Source organism: Lepidochelys olivacea (genome assembly GCF_965140295.1).
Source record: "Lepidochelys olivacea isolate rLepOli2 genome assembly, chromosome: 3".
Taxonomy (NCBI): domain Eukaryota; kingdom Metazoa; phylum Chordata; order Testudines; family Cheloniidae; genus Lepidochelys; species Lepidochelys olivacea.
Genome location: NC_140413.1, coordinates 36,025,535 through 36,047,229, shown reverse-complemented (window position 1 = coordinate 36,047,229; position 21,695 = coordinate 36,025,535). Strand labels below are relative to the sequence as shown.

The 21,695-nt window shown below is 38.9% G+C and overlaps 1 protein-coding gene across 3 annotated transcripts in view; it reads left to right on the top strand.

Annotated features, from left to right (window-relative positions):
* TRAPPC12 (trafficking protein particle complex subunit 12) overlaps positions 1-21,695 on the top strand; it is an 81,193-nt gene that overhangs the window by 21,249 nt on the left and 38,249 nt on the right. For 2 of the 3 annotated variants that reach the window (XM_084622368.1, XM_084622367.1), the window contains exons 4-5: positions 1,129-1,242; positions 3,340-3,478. In XM_084622368.1, coding sequence (XP_084478494.1) covers positions 1,129-1,242; positions 3,340-3,478 — 253 coding nt within the window. The remainder of the gene's footprint in view (positions 1-1,128; positions 1,243-3,339; positions 3,479-21,695) is intronic. The other variant, XM_084622369.1, reaches the window with a different exon arrangement.

Sequence of the window (21,695 nt, the reverse complement as noted above, 5' to 3'; positions counted from 1 at the left end):
TACAGGTGAATCTTCATTTTTAAAACTTTGAAAGGTGTGTCTAATGCATTCAATCCAACTGCATTTTCTGCACCTTAACCTTCATCGCTGTCAGTATGGCAACTTCCTGTTCTGTTAATTATTATTTTTATTACATGTAAGAGATTTTTATTTTGGAAAAAAAATAGTGATTTACTCTTTCGTTATGAAGTGTAGTGTAATTTTGTGATCTCTAGTGGGCTATTAGACATTACAATAATACAGATGATGATGATGATAATAATAATACAGTAATCTTCATTAAAGTTTTTCTACAAAACAGAAAATTTTTGAGATTATCAATAGAATATCAATAGTTGCTCCAGAGTCCAGGTTAAAGTCTCTGGAAATGTATTTGGTGTTTAATAGGCTTCAGTAGAGTACACAACAAGGTAGAAATTTAAATTTGCTAGTAAGTGCATAGTTATAAAGCATGATATGTCAGTGCAACATATTGAGCTGAGTTGAGGTTGATTTTTTTTATTTATGAAAATAAATATTTAAGTATCATATGGTGTTTGCCCTTGAGAAAGATTAAATGTAAATTCAAATGTTTAAATAAAAAACAACCCTGCAATCTGTAATTTTAAATTTTACATTTATTCTCTTAAAAAACAAACTATTTTCTCCTCCCTCATTGTTGTTAATTATTACTAGACATCCTGTGATTGAATGAACTTCACCAAAGAATTGATCCTACACTATTGAAATCAATAGGAACAGCATCGGACCGTAAATGTGTTATAATATTAGAGTACTTTGGGTAAAGTGGATATGATAGGACTTGTTTTTATTCTACATTCTTTGAGATGGCAAAAAGTGTTGAGTATTGTGGACGGATTAGAAAAATATGATAGATGGCTTTAACTGGAAAACCCCTGTGATGTTTTTATACTTTTGTTTTAGTGATCTAGGCATCTTAAACTATATCTCATGCTCAACTTCATTTTTTGCCTAATTACATATGTGCCTAATTTACTCTTTTTACTGGCCAGTTTTACCTACCTTGTCATTTTTATTAATGGCTAGATATAGTTGCTTCAAGCAAAATAAGCAGCTGTGCATTTTAGTAGCTCATTTGTTGGTTGGTTACTTCATTCTTTTTCACAGAACAGCAAAAACTGGAGAGCAGCAGTTGACCTGTGTGGACGACTTCTGACTGCCCATGGTCAAGGCTATGGCAAAAATGGGCTACCTACTAATCATACAACAGATTCTTTGCAGGTATGGTCACCTTACAATCATGTGTGGTGGTTAAGGCCCCATTCCTGTAAAGGAATCCGCATGGGCAGACTCTTAAGTATAGCCAGATCCCTTTGCTGGATCAGTGTCTAAAGTTGTACCCTATTGGTACACAAAATAGTTCTCCCATCCAGTTATATAAAAGTAGATTTTACTTTAAATGACTGCTTAATAAAAGTAAGTTGATTACACACATTTACATATAGCAATATAGCACACTTAATTTCTTTTGTGAGTATCTCCAAAGGTTCATGCTGTTTTTTTCCTTCATGATCATTATAATTAGATTATGACGACTTTTTAAAACGAACAATCTATACAAATGTTAATCTGGTTATTTTAGATAATGTTGATTCAGATGTTGTAAACATGTTTTGTGATCATGTTGAAATAAGTTGCTAAACTTACCTTTTAAGAACCTTAAATCAGTAAAACTTCATGGAAGAATGACAGATGTTCAGATTTATAAAATGTTACTGGCTGAAAACACATACCACTCTTCTGATTCTTTTCTGCTAGTAACTAGCAAGATCATGAAAGTTTATGAAAGTCAGAGCAATTTTTTAAAACTGCAGAAGAAAGGAAAAATGAACATACAAACCTCAAATATAAATTTATTGAATGATAGTTACCTGAAATTTCTGGTAAAATAACTTGAAAATTGTAATGAGGCTTAGAACCAGGTTTGCAGTATTGGCCTGTTGTGATAATTGGACCTAGCCTAATTATGATCTCAACTGTGAGAAGTGAGTAAAGATTATAAAGTGTCTCAATAATCTGTAACACCAAATGTTGGAAAAAAGGTGCAAAAAGGAGACAGACTGAATTAGTCCAAACAAAAAGGCTTACTGATATAACTCAAGAACTGTGTTAAGATCATACCCGGTAAAGAACTAAGTATGGAACCAGACATCAATGGACCCTAATTGATGTGTTGGAAACTAGTCCTAATTGGTAGACAAAATAAAGAGGAGGTGGGCTTTTCCACCCATCACTCTCTTTTGAAGTCCTTAAAGAAAGAGACTTTGGCTACTGGAACAAGCTTCACCCTCATGGCTTCCATCCCCTCGGAGCTAGGGCCTTCGTCATCCTGATATCAAGAGGTGTCCCAACTAGATCGGGCCAGGGAGAGGGTAGCAAGTGGAAGGTAGGAGTGGAGGTGCAGAATTCCACCAGGAGTAAAGCAGGAAAGAGCAGTCTCTCTCCTCCACTTGCTACCTGCTTTCCCTAGGTGCCTGGCTAGACTGGATGTAAACTACCTTGTGGGTATTACCACAGTAGCAAACACATTTGAAATACAGGTACATAGTCAATATTCATAACTTCAGATACTAACATGATACGTGCATGCAAATTGAACAATCATATTGAGCAAACCATAAATTTTCCATTAACACCTTGCATGACATATTTTGTACAAGATTTGTTGTAATTACATAACAGTGGTAGCAACGATGATCTACATAATCATATTTCAATCATATAACGTCACAACCAGAACGACATTATTTCCATCTTTAATACCATCTAAGAGATGCTCAGACAAGAAGGGTGGGGAGTTTTTTTTCCTTCCAAAGACTTCAGCTAAAGGCAGAGGGAACAAAGATGTTGTTAAAATGAAAGCCTTACTTAATATTTTACATTTCAGATGCTTTAACTGTTTTTCCATCTTAATTGTGTGTTCGGCATGGTACTGAACAGGCTGAGGTCTCCGTATACCAAACCCCAAACTTTGTTTAAAATTTTTAAGTGTTGGACAGTTTTAGGGCTGTTTGGGGTTCTTTGGACCCCTTTATTCCATCTAACTTAATACAGATCTCTCTAGAAACTTCCACTCAAAGGTTCAATACATCACAACTGATCAAAATATCATTTTCCTGGGTTCTGCTCTTTTAACTTTTTTTCAAAACTGCTACATGACAAGCATATATGTTTTACTCATGCAGATCTGAGATTAGTTTTTTGACTGTTTAATTTACTAGACCTGAAATGATTCAAACACTGAGAGTAATTTTTAAGTTTGATTTACAATAGAAGCCGATAACTGATCTGGGATTTTCATATCTGTTGCAATTTTAGCTATGGTTTGTGAGACTAGCACTGCTGGTGAAGTTGAATCTTTTCCAAAATGCAGAAGCGGAATTTGAGCCATTTGGAAACCTGGACCAACCTGATCTGTACTATGAATATTACCCTCATGTATACCCAGGACGCAAAGGTAAGGCATTTGGTTTATGCTATACTTTTATCTCGGCTGTGAACAATCTCCTCCTCATTAAGTCCACAGATTTCAAATAAGGAACCCAAACTATCATCCATTTTTTTAAATGAAGTGAATTCTAGCTGCTGTTTAGAAGAAAATCATTAACGGTTATGCAAATGCATTTCTTATAATATAGAGAAAGGATAACAAGAGCTTTTAATATTGTAGGCAGGTAGAGTTCTGTGTATAATCCAGTACAGTAATATAGCATCTGTTCCAGAGACACATGGTTTTAGTTGGTATTTTACCCTTAATTTAGTGATCACATTTTATATATAGTTTTTATCTAATGCACTTAGTATTTAAAAAAATAAAGAAATAAAAATAAGAGGTTGTAGTATATGTTTCTGGTGGGGAAGTGGGCAGATGAGCATTGACAAAGTCACACAGAATGAGGAAAAAAGGATTCCTGGATTAAAGTAAATTATCTCTTTTGCCTTCCTTCCTAAACTCATTCAATGTGCTGTGAACAGGCTAAATTTGCAGGAGTTTGCATAAACATTTTAAGAGTTGAGTAGAGGAATAGGTAGTGAAGAAAGATTAAAAGGTAGCAAAAAAAAAAAGAAACTTAGACTTTTGCTGGGGTGTTGTTTTAAGCAGGTTACAAGCAACTAAATACATAGTGACGTATTAACTATAGTATTGGTATTATAATTTTAAAATAGAATACAACAATCTGGATAAAAGGAAAGTATAATACCAATTACAATATGTAGAAAATGATAACCTGCTTCTCATACTATACTACTTGTACCTTTTGTTCAGAGTATTCCAAAGCTTTTCTTAAATCAAAGCTGTTTGTAACCGATTGAAAAATGTTAGTTACTATAAGAAAAAGAGGTAAAATTAAACTAAGCTAATCTGAGAATTAGAAATTGTTTTCATGAAAAAATACTAATCAAATGTGATATTGACCCCCATTTAGTAATTAAAACTAAAAAGATGATGATGATAATAGGTTCACCCCAGGTCTTTAGGCAAATCCTGCTGCTGCATGAAAAGATATTGCTAATATTTTAAGAGATCTCTGTCCTCCTGTTCATGCTGTCTCATTGAGGAGGTTCCATAAATTTCAAGTATCACTGCTGAAGTTCAAAACGTGAACTTTTGCTAACTATATGTGGGCGCTTTTCACCGTTTTAAACTTCAATAACACCACAGCATTGGTGCTAGATGATCCCCAGGTTTATCATAGTTGTTCTTTATTTGAACAAAAAATTATTGTCCAGTGGTTCATAAGCAATAAAATAGTAAAAGAGAGATTTTTATGTTCCACTTGAACAATCTGGGGGGGGGGGGAGCCATAACATATTTCTCATTGTTGAGAGTAGGGTTGTTTATAATATCACAATTACAATCTATTGATCCACATTCTCCTCCACCCTGAGTATTAAATTTAAACTGGTTCTTGCTACTTAAAATGGTTGCCATGTGGCAGCAGGATTTTAATTTTAAGTGTAGCCTAGCTCCTTTGTCCAGCACTACATAGGAACCCTCCAGTTCTTCTCTCTTACTAGGCATAGCAGCCTTCCCTAACTCCATGAGTTACTTTCCACAGTATTCTAATTCACAGTTGATCGCCGTTGCCAAGGAAGGACGTTAAGAATATCCAGGATCTTTCACATTTATAGAAGACGAAATTATTTAATGCAGTGCATTGTATGACTTTTTCTTCCATTGAAGCATCTCAGTAGACCAGCACGGCCAAAAAAGACGAGTTTGGACTCTCTCAAGTGCCAACTCTCATAGGTGAGGGGCAATCACCAAACAGAGTCATTGATAGTGAACTTGGCAGAGATTCTGTGTAGCACCTTTAAAATGCATAACACAACTCGCAGCACATCTTATGTAGATTTGCGGATAGCTATGGTGTCTTTAAGCCATCTATGAGCTCTTGCAGTCCTGGGCTGATCTGAGGTTTGGAGAGGCCTCTGATGTAACTTAAACAGCCTTGGAGGCCCAGAATCTCCACAGTGCTGTAAGCTGTAGCTGTTTCCTTCTCAGCACCCTTCTCCTGCAAGGTTTGCAAGAAGTTCCTTGGTAATTGGCCTTCCCAGGTTCCTAAACTAGGGGAATCCTCCTTAGCTGGATATGGGGCTTGTAGGGCCCCTTTTTGTCACTCTGGCTTTTTTAGGCTACTTAAAGGGGCTAGAGCGGGGATGAGGATCTCACTCCTTATCTCTAAGCTTTCATACTCCCCCCCCCCTTTTTTTTTTTTTTTTACATGTTGATGCTTTACAAGTATTTTTCTTCTTTCTTGCTGTGTTCCTTAGGATGTGATGTTAGCAGTAAAGGTGATATGTTGACAACTTCTTCAGCTTTAAAAATAAGTAATTTTAGCCCAGAAAAAAGTATGTACAGTTTGTGCCAATGAATGAGAGCTTTTAGCCACAGGAGAGTTTTGAGTAATATGCAGAATTTAGAGTGGCTAAGTCATTATGCAAGGTAACCTATTTCCCCTTGTTTTTTCCTACCCCCCCCACCCCTTTCCTCAGACATTCTTGTTAAACCCTGGATTTGTGCTGGAAATGGCCCACCTTGATTATCGTACACATTGTAAGGACAGTGATCACTTTAGATAAGCTATTACCAGCAGGAGAGTGGGGTGGGGGGGAGAGGGAGAGAGAAAACCTTTTGAAGTGATAAACACCCATTTTTTCATGGTCTGTGTGTATAAAAACATCCTCACTGCATTTTCCACTTTTATGCATCATATGAAGTGAGCTGTAGCTCACGAAAGCTTATGCTCAAATAAATTGGTTAGGCTCTAAGGTGCCACAAGTACTCCTTCTCTTTTTGTGAATAAAGACTAACACGGCTGCTACTCTGAAACCTGTCAGAATTTAGATAGCAGACTGTATATAGTAGGCTATTCGGCAGATATTGCATTGACTCCTCCTTCTGAGACTGGATATGAAATACTCTGTTTCTGCAGTGCCATTACACCCAAGATCTGAAATGTCTTTCTTTAACAACAGCTTGTCATGAACTTCATACAATTGCTAAAATTATCTGTAGTGGAAGGTATGAGCTGTCGGCAAGCATTCTATTTCAAGATTACATATCTGAGGTGCCAAGATCACAGAATGAAGATCTTACAACAGGGAGATTTTGACCTCATGCCTCACTTCTTATTTACAGTAAGATGTATCAACCTGCTCTGTAATCTGATCACCTCTAAGAGAAATCAGCTGAAGATTGTATGGAGCTGACCTGCTTCTTATAAGGCATGGGCTGAGTACTAGATTAAGGCTTGGAAGCACCTATCAAACCTGCATGACTCAAGTTTGGGAAGCGAAGTACGCTATCTTGCAGAGGACGAGAGAGAGAGAGAGCAATTCTGATTCTGCCTTGAATTAAATCACACAGTGTTGGGATATGAATAAAAGGAAGATAGAATCTATGCATCATTAACCAGCTAATTTAAATGATGAACACAAATCATACATATATTTTTCGATAAAGTGCATGAACATGTATCCACAATACACTGCTGTTTTCTAATTTTTCTTCTAATTTTGTGGTGTAACAAGCATAAAAGTAAGAATTTTTTATTCACAATATATAGATGAAGAAGGCGATTAAAATGCACTTTAAGAAGAGTATATATACAAATAACTTACACAAATTAGTTTTAATACATTTATTTTAAATAGTGTGCATAATATCTACCCATTGGAAATATTAGTAACAGGAAATTTAATAAATTACAAACTGAAACCATTAACTTTTTATGCTCCAGCCAAGAAATGTTAAATATTTCTCTGGGCTGCTTTTAACATGATTTGCTCCTGCAGGATTGGAGAGGCTTGCAGCAGAATCCGGTTTTAGTTCTTAGCCCCAAAATTTCCCTTCTCCTAATTTAGCTCCCACTTCCCATGGAACCCCACTGGACTCTGTCATCTCCCTTTTACACCCTGTCTTGCGTTCTATTGCAGCTGGTACTCACAGATCTACCTCTCTACTTCTAACTCGTCTCTTTCAATCCAGTCAGACATCTGTCTTTGTCTCTGACATCTCTTCTTTGAATACCTTTGTATTACAGTAGTGCTTGGAAGCCTCCAACTAAGGTCAGGGCCTTATTCTGCTAAGAACTGCACAAACGTGTAGTCAGACACTATCCTTGCCTCAAAGAGCTTACATTCTAAGTAGGTGAGAGAGAGAGAGAAGGTAGAAGAAAAAATCTCTGTCAATTAAACTTATTTTGGCCAACGTGTACCTCTCCTATTTCCTCTGAAGCTCACCAGGTCTCTCAGTTTTCTATCACTGTTGACAACGCTACCAGTGATGCCAGCCTTGTTGTCCCATGTGACAGTTTAGGAATATGTTGTCCCTCAAGGGTATAACTAGGAAATCAATGCTCTCGGAGCCAGGTGGACTCTGGGGAAAACATGTTTAAGCAACTCTGGGCTCAGAAGAGGTCTGGCACTGGTTTAGGGGGTCTAGACAGTTGGACTCCAGGGATCCCATTGCTCAAGAAGGGTGTCAAACACAGAGTCTGCAGCTGGGAGTGTACTTGAGACCCAGAGCTAGAAACAGTGATCAGTCACTAATAGTACTGGCCAGAAAACAAGAACACAGTTTCACAAAAAAGTTGAGGTTTTGACTTTTTTTTTTTATTCCAGTGCAGAAGGAAGATGAGACCCTGTTGTATTTTTTAAAAAAAAACATGCGTGAGAGACCCACTCAAGAATAGCCTGTAGCCCTAGGTGGTAGGGCACCCAACTGGGTTGTGAGAGACTCAGGTCAAGTCTGAATGAGGCAGAGTAGGGGCTTGTACCTGGATCTCCTACATCCCAAGCAAGTGCCCCGATCAGTAGGCTATCAAGTCATTCTTTTTGTGGCCCAATGAATATTTAATTGATCGTATAACATGGAACAGCTCCAACTGGAGAGACTGAGAGAGAGAGACTGAGACTATAGCCTAGAACAGGGGTTCTCAAATTGGGGGTCACGAGGTTATTACGTGGGGGGTTGCGAGCTGTCAGCCTCCACCCCAAACCCCGCTTTGCCTCCAGCATTTATAATGGTGTTAAATATATTAAAAAGTGTTTTTAATTTATTAGGGGGATCAGAAGCTTGCTATATGAAAGGGGTCACCAGTACAAAAGTTTGAGAACCACTGGCCTAGAATATAGGAGATGCAGGTTCAAATCCCTGCTCCAAATTGGGCAGATCAGGAATTTGAACGTGGGTCTTCGGTGAATGCGATAATCAGTGGGTCGTTGGCTCTTTTGTAGTGGATTTTTCTTTCTTTGGTGTTGGTCTTAACTAATTTGCATTATTCAGTTAAAAACATATCAAAAAATTTCTGACCAGCTCTAGTCACAATTCAGGGCTGAGAAGCACATGGGATTCAGTGTTTGGATTCTATCACAACAGATTGGTATATGTCCAGAGAGTGGGACTGGGCTAGGTTGTGATGCCGCATTAATCTGATCTTCACACAATCATGTCCATGTTTTTGTCTGTGTTGCCCTCTATGCTTCTGGAACTAATATGCTAGGTCACTACTCTCTGTTTAAATTCCTCCTTAAAACTCACTAACAGCAGCAACCAGGGAGTAACAGGACAGAAATTGGTGGATAGTTTATGCGATTAAAATAAAAACTACCAATATATGTGGCAACCTTTGCCCTGGCCATTCTGCTTGTATGCTTCATCCCCTTTTTCCACCTTCAGTCAGTTTTCTGTATTTCAGATTATAAAGTCTTTTGTTCCTGTATTGCTACATTCTTTTGTGGGTGAGGTCTGAAGAAGAGCTCTGTGGAGTTCGAAGGCTTGTCTCCTTCACCAACAGAAGTTGGTCCAATCAAAGATATTACCTCACCCACCCTGAGTCTCTCATATCCTGGCACCAACAGAGCTACAATAACACTGCAATGATTCTTCTGTGGCACTTTCCAAAGTGACTGGTGGTACGTTTGGCCAACTGTAAATCCAGTAAAACAAAAATGTATTTGTGTGAATGATTACCCCCATTTGTGAGCCAGAGCAGATGCTTGTTTCAGGAACAGGTTTTGGTCTCTGTAATTACTATTCCTTAACCCTTCTGTGTGCATTGCTACTGTCTGCTAATCTATCAAGGGATCTGCCAAGGCAATTTCATTCGGGAAGAAAGGAAGGCTATTTTGTCTGTACATACAAATACATACTGATATCCCATAATCCCCTTTTTCTTTGGAATCTGCAAACAGCCTTGAGGCTGAAGAGAACAAAGAAGGTGAGGTGAATATGGCCTTTATATTTGCAGTTGGAATTTATAGTCCATGCATGTGAGCTCCTAATGAATTTACCGGTTTTGAATTGTTTTGTGGTTGGCAAGGCATGGTGTGCAACACACATGGTGTGCTACACAGTGGTTCTGTGGAGGCAATATAATCCTATAGCACTCTGTTGTCAGTTGGCTTGTATTCTTTTGATGTGCTGTCCCAGCTCTGCGCAGATAGCTGGTTCAATAGACCAAGTGCTGAAGGCTGGAGTGTCGTTGCCTCAATAATGCTGTTCATGCTGCCCAGTGCTTCTGTCCTTGAAGCTCCAATGTTATCACTACTAACAGCAAATAAGGCAGCCTGCTCATTCAGCAAATCTTGATGTTACTCATAAAGACCACAGGCACGGTTTGGTGACAGACACTTGGCCAGGTTTATTGCCTCCTATGCACAATATTGGTGCTCTGGCTCTGTGATTACAGGCAGGCTAACACATGAGTGCCTAATAGCAAGGAGAGGCTCAGTCAGCAGTGGGAATTTCTGCTTTCCCCTAGGCCACACAAAGGATTAAGGCGAGGTACCCCAACATTTATAGGCTGAGACAAACAACTGGAAAACACAACTTACATGACACCTTATATAGTTCATGACATCTGTTACCTCTCCTTGTTCCTGATATCTTGAACAAAACATCCCTATTCATTATTCTGTCAAACCATCTTATCTTGTACTATATTGGTGTATAGCTATACTAGCATTGAAATATATTTATGTAAATATCTAAATCTTAATACGCTAGCAACAACTCTATCAAATTCATAAACTTATAACCAGCTACTTTAATACTTGGCCTAGCGTTAATTCACGGCCTCTGATTCAGGCCTCAGATCTTGTACCAAGCCCAGTGCTCCAGACTCTCTCTACTACAGACTCCATCCTAACTTCACCTGTGATATGGTATGCCCCTTTTCCCTTTTTTAGAATTAAACTTACTCTATCTCACACTAGTTTTCTGTAGGTTTCAGAGTAGCAGCTGTGTTAGTCTGTATACTCAAAAAGAAAGAGTACTTGTGGCACCTTAGAGACTGTAGGGAGCCAGGGTGGCTCCCCTCCGAACCAGAGGGTAAAGAGCCACCCTCTGAGCCTGAGTGGGCGGGGCCAGGCCACGCTTCTGCCAATCTCTGGAAGGGGAAGGGTGGGACAGGAAGTACAAAGGGCGGGGCCCTCTACCCAGTGAAGAGAGCACCAGGGGGGGAGACAGACACAGGCTGCTGGCTGCTCCCTCGCGATCCTGCTGTTGACCCAGGCGAAGCTCTGGGCAAGGAGGAGCCTGACCGGGGGGAAGGCCTGTGGCAACCAGGGCTGCCGGCCGCTGAATACCCAGAGGACCTGGAGGGGCCTGACTGCAGCCCGGGCCAGCGTGAGTCTGATACCGAGCGGGAATGGCCCGCAGCGGAATACTCGGACGAGATGGAGAAACCAGAGCTGCCCGCAGCGGAATACCCGGAGGAGATGGAGGGACCGGAGCGACCCTCCTGAGAGACCGGGTAGGAAGTAGCCCGGGGCCGAACTACACTGTGGGGTGGGTGTGTTTGGTCAGCAGGCGCGGACAGCCCCGCTGACCCAGCGGCGGGACTTTTGCCTCCTGCCACTGTCAGGGCCCTGGGCTGGAACGCAGTAGAGTTGGGTGGGCCTGCGTTCCTCTACCCCGGCGCTCCCCTGCCTGAGGGGCACGCTGTTGACTCTTGCCGGCGCTCCCCTGCCTGAGGGGCGCGCTGTTGACTCCGGCCGGCACACCTTCCCGCTAATTCCCCAACGCCCGGAAGGTGTGGCCAAGGTCAGCCACAGAGACCATAGCTCTCCATCGCCCCTAGGGGCTCGGAAGACCGACCGACACCTGTCACAGAGACTAACAAATTTATTTGAGCATAAGCTTTCATGAGCTACAGCTCACTTCATTGGATGCATTCAGTGGAAGAAATTTCTGTTGGCACACATTTGTTGGAGTCTTTCTTTTATGCCTACTGCTGTATCTACATAATTCTCCCCAGCTCTTCTAATTTACCTTTATTTCCTTGTCTCCTTTCTCAGCGGTTTCCTGTACTGAAGTCTTTTCTGTATGATACTCACTAACTTTCCTCATAGATGTCCTTATTTTTAAAGTAAATTTTCAGCTCCATTTATAAAATACTTGTGTTCTCAATTGTTTGAGTGGCCACATAAATACTTTGCTTCAGGCAAGATTTATACACATACAAAGAAATCCAAAAGGCTGCCAGCTTGTGGAATAGAATAGCATCTGAAAAGAAACAAAGTTGTTTACTTGGATTGCTTTCTTTCAATGGACCAGCCAGATTTCAATAAATTATCTAAAACCATATCTGTTAGTTCTGTTTTAAAAAGAAAAAATCCATACGCTGAATGTTCTGGGAATTTATTACATTTCTTAGGCGATGTCTACACTTACCAGGGATCGACGCTACGGCGATCGATGCAGTGGGGGTTGATTTAGTGCGGCTATTGAAGACCCGCTAAAATGACCACAGAGCGCTCTCCGGTTGACTCTAGTACTCCACCAGAACGAGAGCATCTCCAGTCAACGCAGTGCAGTGTAGACAGTGCAGTAAGTCAACCTAAGCTGTGTCAACTCCACCTACATTATTCACATAGTTGTAGTAGCGTAACTTAGGTCAACTTACCCCAGTAGTGTAGACAAGGCCTTAGTCTTTGAAATCCTTAAATTGTAAACTGAAAAGGGAAACACACTAACCTGTTTTCTTATAGTTGATACTTTGGACCTGGTTCCAGAGATTATTTTGGTAAAAGAGAACATTAGTGTGAGTAAGAAATCAAGTTTGATCTGAGGAGACATTTTAAGGTGAAATAAGATAACCAGCCTATGTTGCCTGTATTTGACCTGCTGATTCAGAATATCTAGAATATCAACACTATCTCCAGGAGTAAAAATAGTCTCCAGAAAACTTGCCTCCAAGTTTCTTACCTCTAATATGCAACTTCAGATATTTTGGAACATATCATGCATTGTCTAAGCTGGAGAAAGAGGTAAACGTCATTTGAAAGCTGTTGACAGTTATTTTTATTTCTAATTCTATACTCTTAATGTGACTAGCTTTAAACTAAAGTTGCTTACAGAAAATAGTTTGATATATTTTGAGACCCCACATCTAGAAATACAAACAAGTGATTTTAATGTGTACTGAACGATATTAATGAATAACTGTAGTTTGTTATAATCAGACTTTATTCTTAGAAAGAAAAGGAGTACTTGTGGCACCTTAGAGACTAACAAATGTATTTGAGCATAAGCTTTCGTGAGCTACAGCTCACTTCATCGGATGCATTCAGTGGAAATGCAGATGTCTGTTTTGCTCTTCTTTCTGCCCTGTAATAGCTAATGAAAGTAGGCTCGGTATTTGGGCAATGAGCTGTCTTCAAAATTGCTGCCTGCACGTCTGCTTTATATAATACACTGGGGCACCTGAGGCTAAATATTTGTCATGGCTTTCATGAGTCATGGATTCCATGATTTTTCATGGGGTTGTGGTTTTTCGTTTGTGTGTACACAACCTACGCTATTATTAAACATAGCGGTTGTGTCTGTGTTCATTACAATAGCAGCTTATAAAGCCACCAGCAATAATAGAGGTCTTTTTCCATTTCTGATTCCTATGTTTCTGTGAGAGGATTGATGGAAAAGATTTCAATTGCTATCCAGTTCACACCTGGGATGATTTGGGTTTGTTTCTGGTTAATAGACTATTGAAAATTAACATTTTCTATTACATTAAATTTAAACTCTAAATTAAAATCTCTATTTGAATGTTTTAAATGCTACAGAAATTGAAGATACTATATCTTGTGTTTTTTCCCAAATTCACAACACAGATAGAAGGTGTCAGGGTTCCCTCCCCACTCTGAACTCTAGGGTACAGATGTGGGGACCCGCATGAAAGACCCCCTAAGCTTATTTTTACCAGCTTACGTTAAAAACTTTCCCAAGGCACAAATTTCGTCTTGTCCTTGAACAGTATGCTGCCACCATCAAGTGATTTAGACAAAGAACAGGGAAAGGACCACTTGGAGTTCCTATTTCCCCAAAATATCCTCTCAAGTCCTTACACCCCCTTTCCTGGGGAGGCTTGAGAATAAACAAGATGAGCACAAACCAGCCTTGGATTTTTAAGACCCAAAAAACCGAATCAGATTCTTAAAAAACAGAACAAAAAAAGATAAGAGAACAACTCTGTAAGATCAGAATGGAACATAATCTTACAGGCAGTCAGATTAAAAACATAGAGAATCCCTCTAGGCAAAACCTTAAGTTACAAAAAGACACACAAACAGGAATACATATTTCCTCCTGCACAGTGAATTTCACAAGCCAAAACAAAGAAAACATAATGCATTTTCCAGCTAGATTACTTTCTAACTTTATAGGAGATGGAGGGCTTGCATCCTTGATCTGTTCCCAGCAAGGGTATCACACAGACAGACAAAAGCCTTTCCCCCCCCTCCAGATTTGAAAGTATCTTGTCCCCTCATTCATCATTTTGGGTCAGATGCCAGCCAGGTTACCTGAGTTTCTAAACCCTTTACAGGTAAAAAGACTTTGCCTCTGCCCAGGAGGGATTTTATAGCCATGTATACAGAAAGGTGGTTACCCTTCCCTTTATATTTATGACAGAAGGGGTGGGAGTTGACCTACTAAAGTTCCCTTGCATGCACAATTCACTACCTTCTTTCTTTTAACTTCCTCCCAGTGTTGTCATTGTTCTTATTCCTTTGAAATAAAATCAGCCACCCAGTCCCTCATTGTCTTGTGGAAAGTTAAATGTAGATGCTAACTAAGGAACATGTTCTTCAATATTTTATTGTAGAAGTCCAAGAAACTGATTTCGCACTGTGCACCTTCTCATGAACAATGTTACTAGTCTTAGTACAAGTACTTGGGTTTTCAAGTTGCAGCTGTATTGTAGCCACAGGATGATACTTCTGGGTGACTGGTAAAGGCAGAAAATCTTATGGTGAGAGTCTGTGAATGGTGTGAGTCTAAACAGCCCTCAACTATTTATTCTAGCGGTTTTTGCTTTTTGCTCCCTGTAACTAGGACTATGTTCCCTTTGTGGCTGACTCCTATCCAAGAATAATTTGAGGTTTTAATAGAAAGTAGGGCTGCCAATTAATAGCAGTTAACTTAAGCGATTAACTCAAAACAAATTAACTTGATTTAAAAAATTATTCACAATTAATTGCAATTGTAATATCACTGTTAATAATAGAATACCCATTTAAATTTATTATAAATATTTTGGATGTTTTCTACATTTTCAAATTTGTTCATTTCAGTTACAACACAGAATACAAAGTATACAGTGCTCACTTATATTATTTTTGATTACAAATATTTGCACTGTAAAAAAGGAAACAAAAGAAATGGTATTTTTCAATTCACCTCGTACAAGTACTGTAGTGCAATCTCTTTATCTTGGAAATGCAACTTATAAATGTAGATTTTTTTTTTTTGTTACATAACTGCACTCAGAAACAAAACAATGTAAAACTTTAGAACCTACATGTCCACTCGGTCCGAGTTCTTGTTCAGCCAATCACTTAGACAAACAAGGTTTTGTTTTGTTTTTACATTTATGGAAGATAATGCTGCCCACTTCTTATTTACAATGTCACCTGAAAGTAAGAACAGGCGTTCACATGGCACTTTAGTAGCCAGCGTTGCAAGGTTATTTACGTGCCAGATATAGTAAACATTCGTATACTAAACATTTGTGCCTCGGGCACCAATATGCTAACCCGTAAAGTAACTCATGCTGTTGAAAAGTCCCTTGTGCTGATTTCTTGTGTGGGACATAATATATACAAGATGAAATTGCACCTGGTAAATGCATGTGATCACAAAGAAGCTACTGAAGATCTAACAGGAAACTTGCCGTATGCCTCTTTGTCACAGAGGCACATTTATTTTCTGTGCCTACACTTATTCAGAGTTTTTGACCAATAGCTGGAGAATGTGTAATACAAAAATGTGTCATGTCCCGCTTACATGCCTGAGTTCTTCTGGAACCTCTGCTCCCAGATGGGTTCCAAAAAGACTAGTTTCGAGGGGCATAGAGCAAAACAGAAGATCACTGTGGGTTGGGAAACTACGTATCCACACAGTCTCACAGCAAATGTGCTGCTGCATCTTCAGATGAAGTGGCAGCTGACTGCTTGAAAGCCCCCTGTCTTGCTCTTGTGTGGCCCCAAAGTAGCTGAATATGTGGAACAACTCACTTGTATAGGGTTGAAGATTCAGAGAGCAGCCTCCTGGCCCAAGCTTTTCCCCATTTTTGTGGCTTGACTCAGCTTTGAATGATATTGGTGGATGTCCATCAACAAATAACCTTCTGGTGAATGGGGAAATTGAAGTGAGATTGGAGCTACCAGAGAGTTGTGAAGGAATAGGGAGTAGGAGAAAAGTGGTGGGTAGGGAAGAAACAGAACAAGTGGGGAGGGAAAACAACGAAAAAAGAACAGACAGGAAAAATAAAAGTGTGAGAGAAAACACAGGAAAAAAAAGATGGCAGAAGCTGTGTCAACTTATGGGTAGCAGACATTTGCTAATCTATTCCACAGGTAAATTGCGCCCAAAAAAAAAAAAGTGGAACCCTTGTTATATATGCTGTCAACATTCCTATCTGTTGCCACATGCAATGCAGTTGTGGCAGACCTCCAGCGTTAGCAAAGAGTTCATCCCTCAAGCCCCTGATGATGGCAGGAAAGATACTAAAATCTCTAGTAGAGCTGGAGAAGTTTGTCAGCTATTGTGTTTGGGTTGTGTGACAGATCTTTACAATCCCTTTAAATTTATGTGTATTTTGATGCTCAGCCTTTATCTTGTTCTGTCTTTGAATAAATCTTCTAATACAGCATTTCACAAATTGTGATTAACACCAGGTGGTTCAGGGTGGGTATATTTGTCTGTTTAATTTATGCAGCACCATGGCAAAAAGGTAAGTTATGTAGTCACTTGTATGGCTGTTTAGTCTAGTTACACATGGCACTCTTTAGAAGTGAGCAACCAAAAGTGGAGATTGGTTACTCACTTCCAAATTCTAGCATGCTATGTAATTTTCAGTGGAGAAAAATTACGATGGTCACCAGTGGTAAGAGAACCACTGTTATTTCTGTTCTGCCATCTTCGTATTTCTTTATCTCTTTCTTCCAGCTTCATTATCCTCCAAACCCTTGAAAAAGTATTTTTGCAAGATTTCCAAACTACCTCTCAACTCATAATAGCAACCAATGCATTATATGTATCCAACTGGTTTGTGTGTGTTTAAATTGTAAACTGTTTGATGTGGGTACCAGCAAATAAAATTTTCAGAAGTACCTAAATCCCATTTTCAAAAATGGCAGGCACTTGGGGAGCCTAAATCTCATTGAAAGTCTGTGGGACTTAGGAGCCTAAGTGACTAAGGATTGTCTACAAAGTGGAATAATGTATACTACGGGGGTGTGATTTCTAAAGTGCGCTAATGTGTGTTATGCATTAATTGGTCTGTATAGACCCTACTGATATGCACTAAAGGTTCCCTAATGCACTTTAATGTAGTACTGTTTCAAATAGCACTGCATTAGCTTTAGGAACCTTTAGTGTGCACCAGCAGGGCCTGCACAGACCAGTTAATGCACAACACATTAGTGTGCTTTGGAAATCACACCCCCATAGAGCCTATTAGCCCAATGTGTAGACAAGCCCTAAGTCACTTCTGAAAATGGGCTTTAGGCACTTTTGAAAATTGTGCCTATGTCTCCATATAAATTTGTGCACTTCCAAGTATACAGTTGGAGCTAAATAATTTGTATTTTTTTCTTTCTCCTTTTTCTTTCTCTTTTTTCCTTTCCTTTTCCCCACTCCCTCCTTTTAGTTTTCTGTATTTCCTCCTTACAAGGATGCTTGTTTCCTTATACAACCTTTCTAGGTGGAAAATGTTTAGTGTGTAGGAAGATTATAGAAAGGTATGAAAGAAATGGTACAGATCCAACATGACTTCCGGAGACTGGGGTTAGTATTTTTCCTTCTACATCAAGGGTTTTCTTGCAGATGAAATTCATTAGGATCACATAGCTAATCCTAAATAGTTTCTCTTCACAGTGAGCGCCATAGCCTAGTTAAGCACTAATTTGATTGCTGCTGGTATTTACCACCCATGATGCATTTGGCAGGCTGTAGACAGCAGATCAGGAAGCATATCTAGGCATTTTGGGTGTGAAGGGGAAGCACTCAATTGCCAGCCGTTGAAATCCTCATTTTTTTGGTCTAGAACTGTTGCAGCTACATTCTGGTCTCTCATTTTAAATTTGGTGATTGGCATCAGGTGGTGTTTGTTATGACACCTGTCAAAATATGTAGCTGTTCTTACTGGAACATGAATTGGAATGTTTGGCCTTAGCAAATTTTACCTGATCTTACTGATTGTTCCATCTGTTCCAAGGTCTTTGCATTATCTATCCTGCTTTTAAGAGAGATTTATTTTTTCTGGTACTATTCAATTTTGCCGCCTTTTATGCTATTAATATATTAAAAGGACAATGTCAACCTGAAAATTATATTCTCTGAAAATGTTGAACCTACTATAATTAAAAGTAACACCTAAGGTAACTCATTGGGGAAAAAAGTAACTTAAATTCCCATTGTCTATACTTTTTACTATACACAAAGCTGCTTTTAGAACCCCAAAAGCTATCAACAGTGTTTAAATTTAGGGACCTTGAGTATGGAGACCTCCAGCACCTGAGTTAAAGGAGAACTCCAGTAGCTGGCAGTAGAAGTAGGCTGTTCTCTTTTGTTCACTAGCTTTTCAAGTGAGTAATACTGTCAGTGTTACTTTCGCTGTTCTGCTGGATAGCCAGTCAATTTCTCCCTTGCTGAAGAAAACCTTATACACATCAACTGGAGAGTAGAAAACCCTTTTAGCAATATATATGCTTTTGAATTTCAGGACCTACTATTTGTTTTTATATACTGCTATTTGGAGGTGTACTTGTTATTTGATCAGCATCAGTATATTTGGTACAGTATTCAATAATATATAATAGAGGACCTGGTCTCTACCCGAAGGAGTTTATAATCAAAGTCTCTGATCTTGCGGAGGGCTGCATACAGCCGGTCCTCGATGTGTGCATCACATCCCTTTGCCTAGTGGGATTCTACATGGATGTATATGTCCACCTATGTAAGAGCCCTTTGCAGGGCTGGGCTTAAGTTAGGCAGTGCAGTTCAGACCACAGAACAGCAGGTAACCAAGTACAGGGAACGCTTTCAGACAATATAGTTGACACTTAATTCTGTAGAATCCAAGGCTGGGAAAGACCACTGTGATAATCTGATCTGACCTCCTGTATAACACAGGCCAGAGAACTTCCCCAAAATAATTCCTAGAATATATCTTTTTAGAAAAACATCCTATCTTGATTTTGAAATTGTCAGTGATGAAGAGTTCACCATGACCTTTGTTAAATTGTTCCACTGGTTGATTAATTATGTAATATAGCACATTTATTTCTGTCATAGATTAGTATTAATATACTCATACTTTCTTGCTTTCTCTTTTCCCATGTAATCCATTGGTTATTGAAGCAGATATATTCCCTTTTACTGTCTTTGATCCATAGGTTGATGAGATTAAATTTCATTTGATGAATTCTGTAATCCGTTTATCAGATCTTTATAATACTATTGTTGTTATTGAGAGGTTATAATACTCAACCAATATCATTGCTGCTTCTCATTTTTTTTCCAGGTAGTTGAAACAATGTATAAAACAAAAATAACAATCCTTTCTCCATACTGATATACTCTCTGCCAATCACCTCTTCCATCTTGAAATACTTCCATTCAAAAGCACCCAGTGTTTTCAACATGCAAATGATTACTTCATCATCCATTCACGCTGCTCACTCTCCCCAACTGTTCCACTATGACTACTTCCCTCTTCGAGGAAGGATGGTGTTATGATTATGTCAGTGGACTCAGTGCCCAGACTCTCTGGGGGACTTTGAGCAAGTCACTTGCCCCAACTGTAAAGGAGGATAATGGTACTTCCTTTCTCTCATGGTTGGTCTATATTGTCTGTTTAGATTGTAAATTCTTCAGGGAAAGATTTGTCTCTTACTACGGTATTTTCTTTTATGGTAACTAGCACAATGTGGCCACAATCTTGGTTGGTGCATGTAGTCATTGTATGTAAATTTCATATCTGAATGTTAACATTATGTCTGTCGTATTTCCGTGCACCTCATACATGGTTGCACAACATTGATTTTCTTTGGTCTACAAATTAAATAGAGCAGGAAACTAGTTATGACCCACTCTGATTAAATTTGGGAAGTGGTTTCCATTCTAAGCCCATTTATTCAATTATTCAGAACTTCCTGAAACTTTCAGATCATGTGCTGAAATTTTCCATACTTGGTTTCTACCTGAAAGTTTTGGACAGTTTCAACAAAACAGTTCAAATACTTTTAAGCAAAGGAAACGTGAGGAAAAAATACTGTAAATAATAATAATAAAATTATTTTTGTAACTTTGTTGCTTAGTAATATAATCCTAAAGCTGAAATTATTGAAATTTGCCATGGAAATTTACTTCAATTTTACTGAATTGTGGGCATTGGGAAAAATCACATACTTATCATGTGTCACAGAGTGCACTTAGGGCCTGATTCCATTTAAAATAAAATGTAATTTTTTAATATAGCCAAATGCAAAGGTATACACTAGGAACAAGGACTGCAGATCATATCTATAGAATCGGGGACTGTATGCTGGAAAGCAGTGATCTGAAAAGGATTTTCCAGCATCATAGTTGACAAGCAAGACAAGACATAACAAGAACCAGTGGCTCAAAGCTGAAGCCAGACAAATTCAAATTAGAAATTAGGCACACATTTTTAACTGGAACAACGTACCAAGGGATATGGTGGATTCTCTCCTCCTTTTGATTGATGTTCTCAAATCAAGACTGGATGGCTTTCTGGAAGATATATTTTAGCCAAACACAGGTTATGTTTTAGTCAAAAATAAGTTGTTGGGCTCAGTAAAGGGGTAGCAGGGTGAGTTTTAATGGCCTATGATATACACGAGATCATATTAAATGATCTAATGTACACTTCTGACCTGAAACTCTGTGAATCCAGTGCCTATTGAAGTCAATGGGAGCCTTTCCATTGATCTAAATGGCTGTTGGATAAGGCCCTTGAGGAAGGCTGTGCATTCATATGTACTCAAATTAGTTTTCTAGGCAACTGACTGATCACTTGTAAATCTCCTAAAGAGTATGGGATAGGGCATGCCAGGTGTGTCTAGCCAAATAGTTCTTCAATATGTAATTTACCATGCTGCTTTTTTTTGCAAGCAAGCAGAACTTTGAAATCTTGGAGAAGGATACTTTGTTTTTGGCGTGTCCACCTTTTTTCTTTTTAAATTTTAAAAAAATGAGTTGTTTTGTTTTAAACTATAATAATAGACTGTTAAAGTTGCATGGTTAAGTATTCAAAAGGCATGAAGTGACAATTACGGTTCCCCTTGTGCGTATATGTTACAATATTGGACTACATGATGTCATATTATTTCTCAGTTAATAAAGCAGAAGAGCCCTATATACAGGATTTTACATTCTGTTTGGATATACAAAGAAGTGTACAATACTGTGTGTGTGTGTGTGTAAAAACCATACTGGTTCAGCACACTACATAGAACAACATGTGACAGTGAAAATTTGCTGGTTATGGAAAGGCCATCAAAGTTCACAGGCAGATGAACTTTGATTAATTCTCTCATCCTTTGACGTACACTGTCTGAGGAAGACTGTGCTGGTGATTCAGAAGAAAATGCACTCTATGAAGTTTACTGACCAAAGGCCTGGCTCATTGATTCTTTCT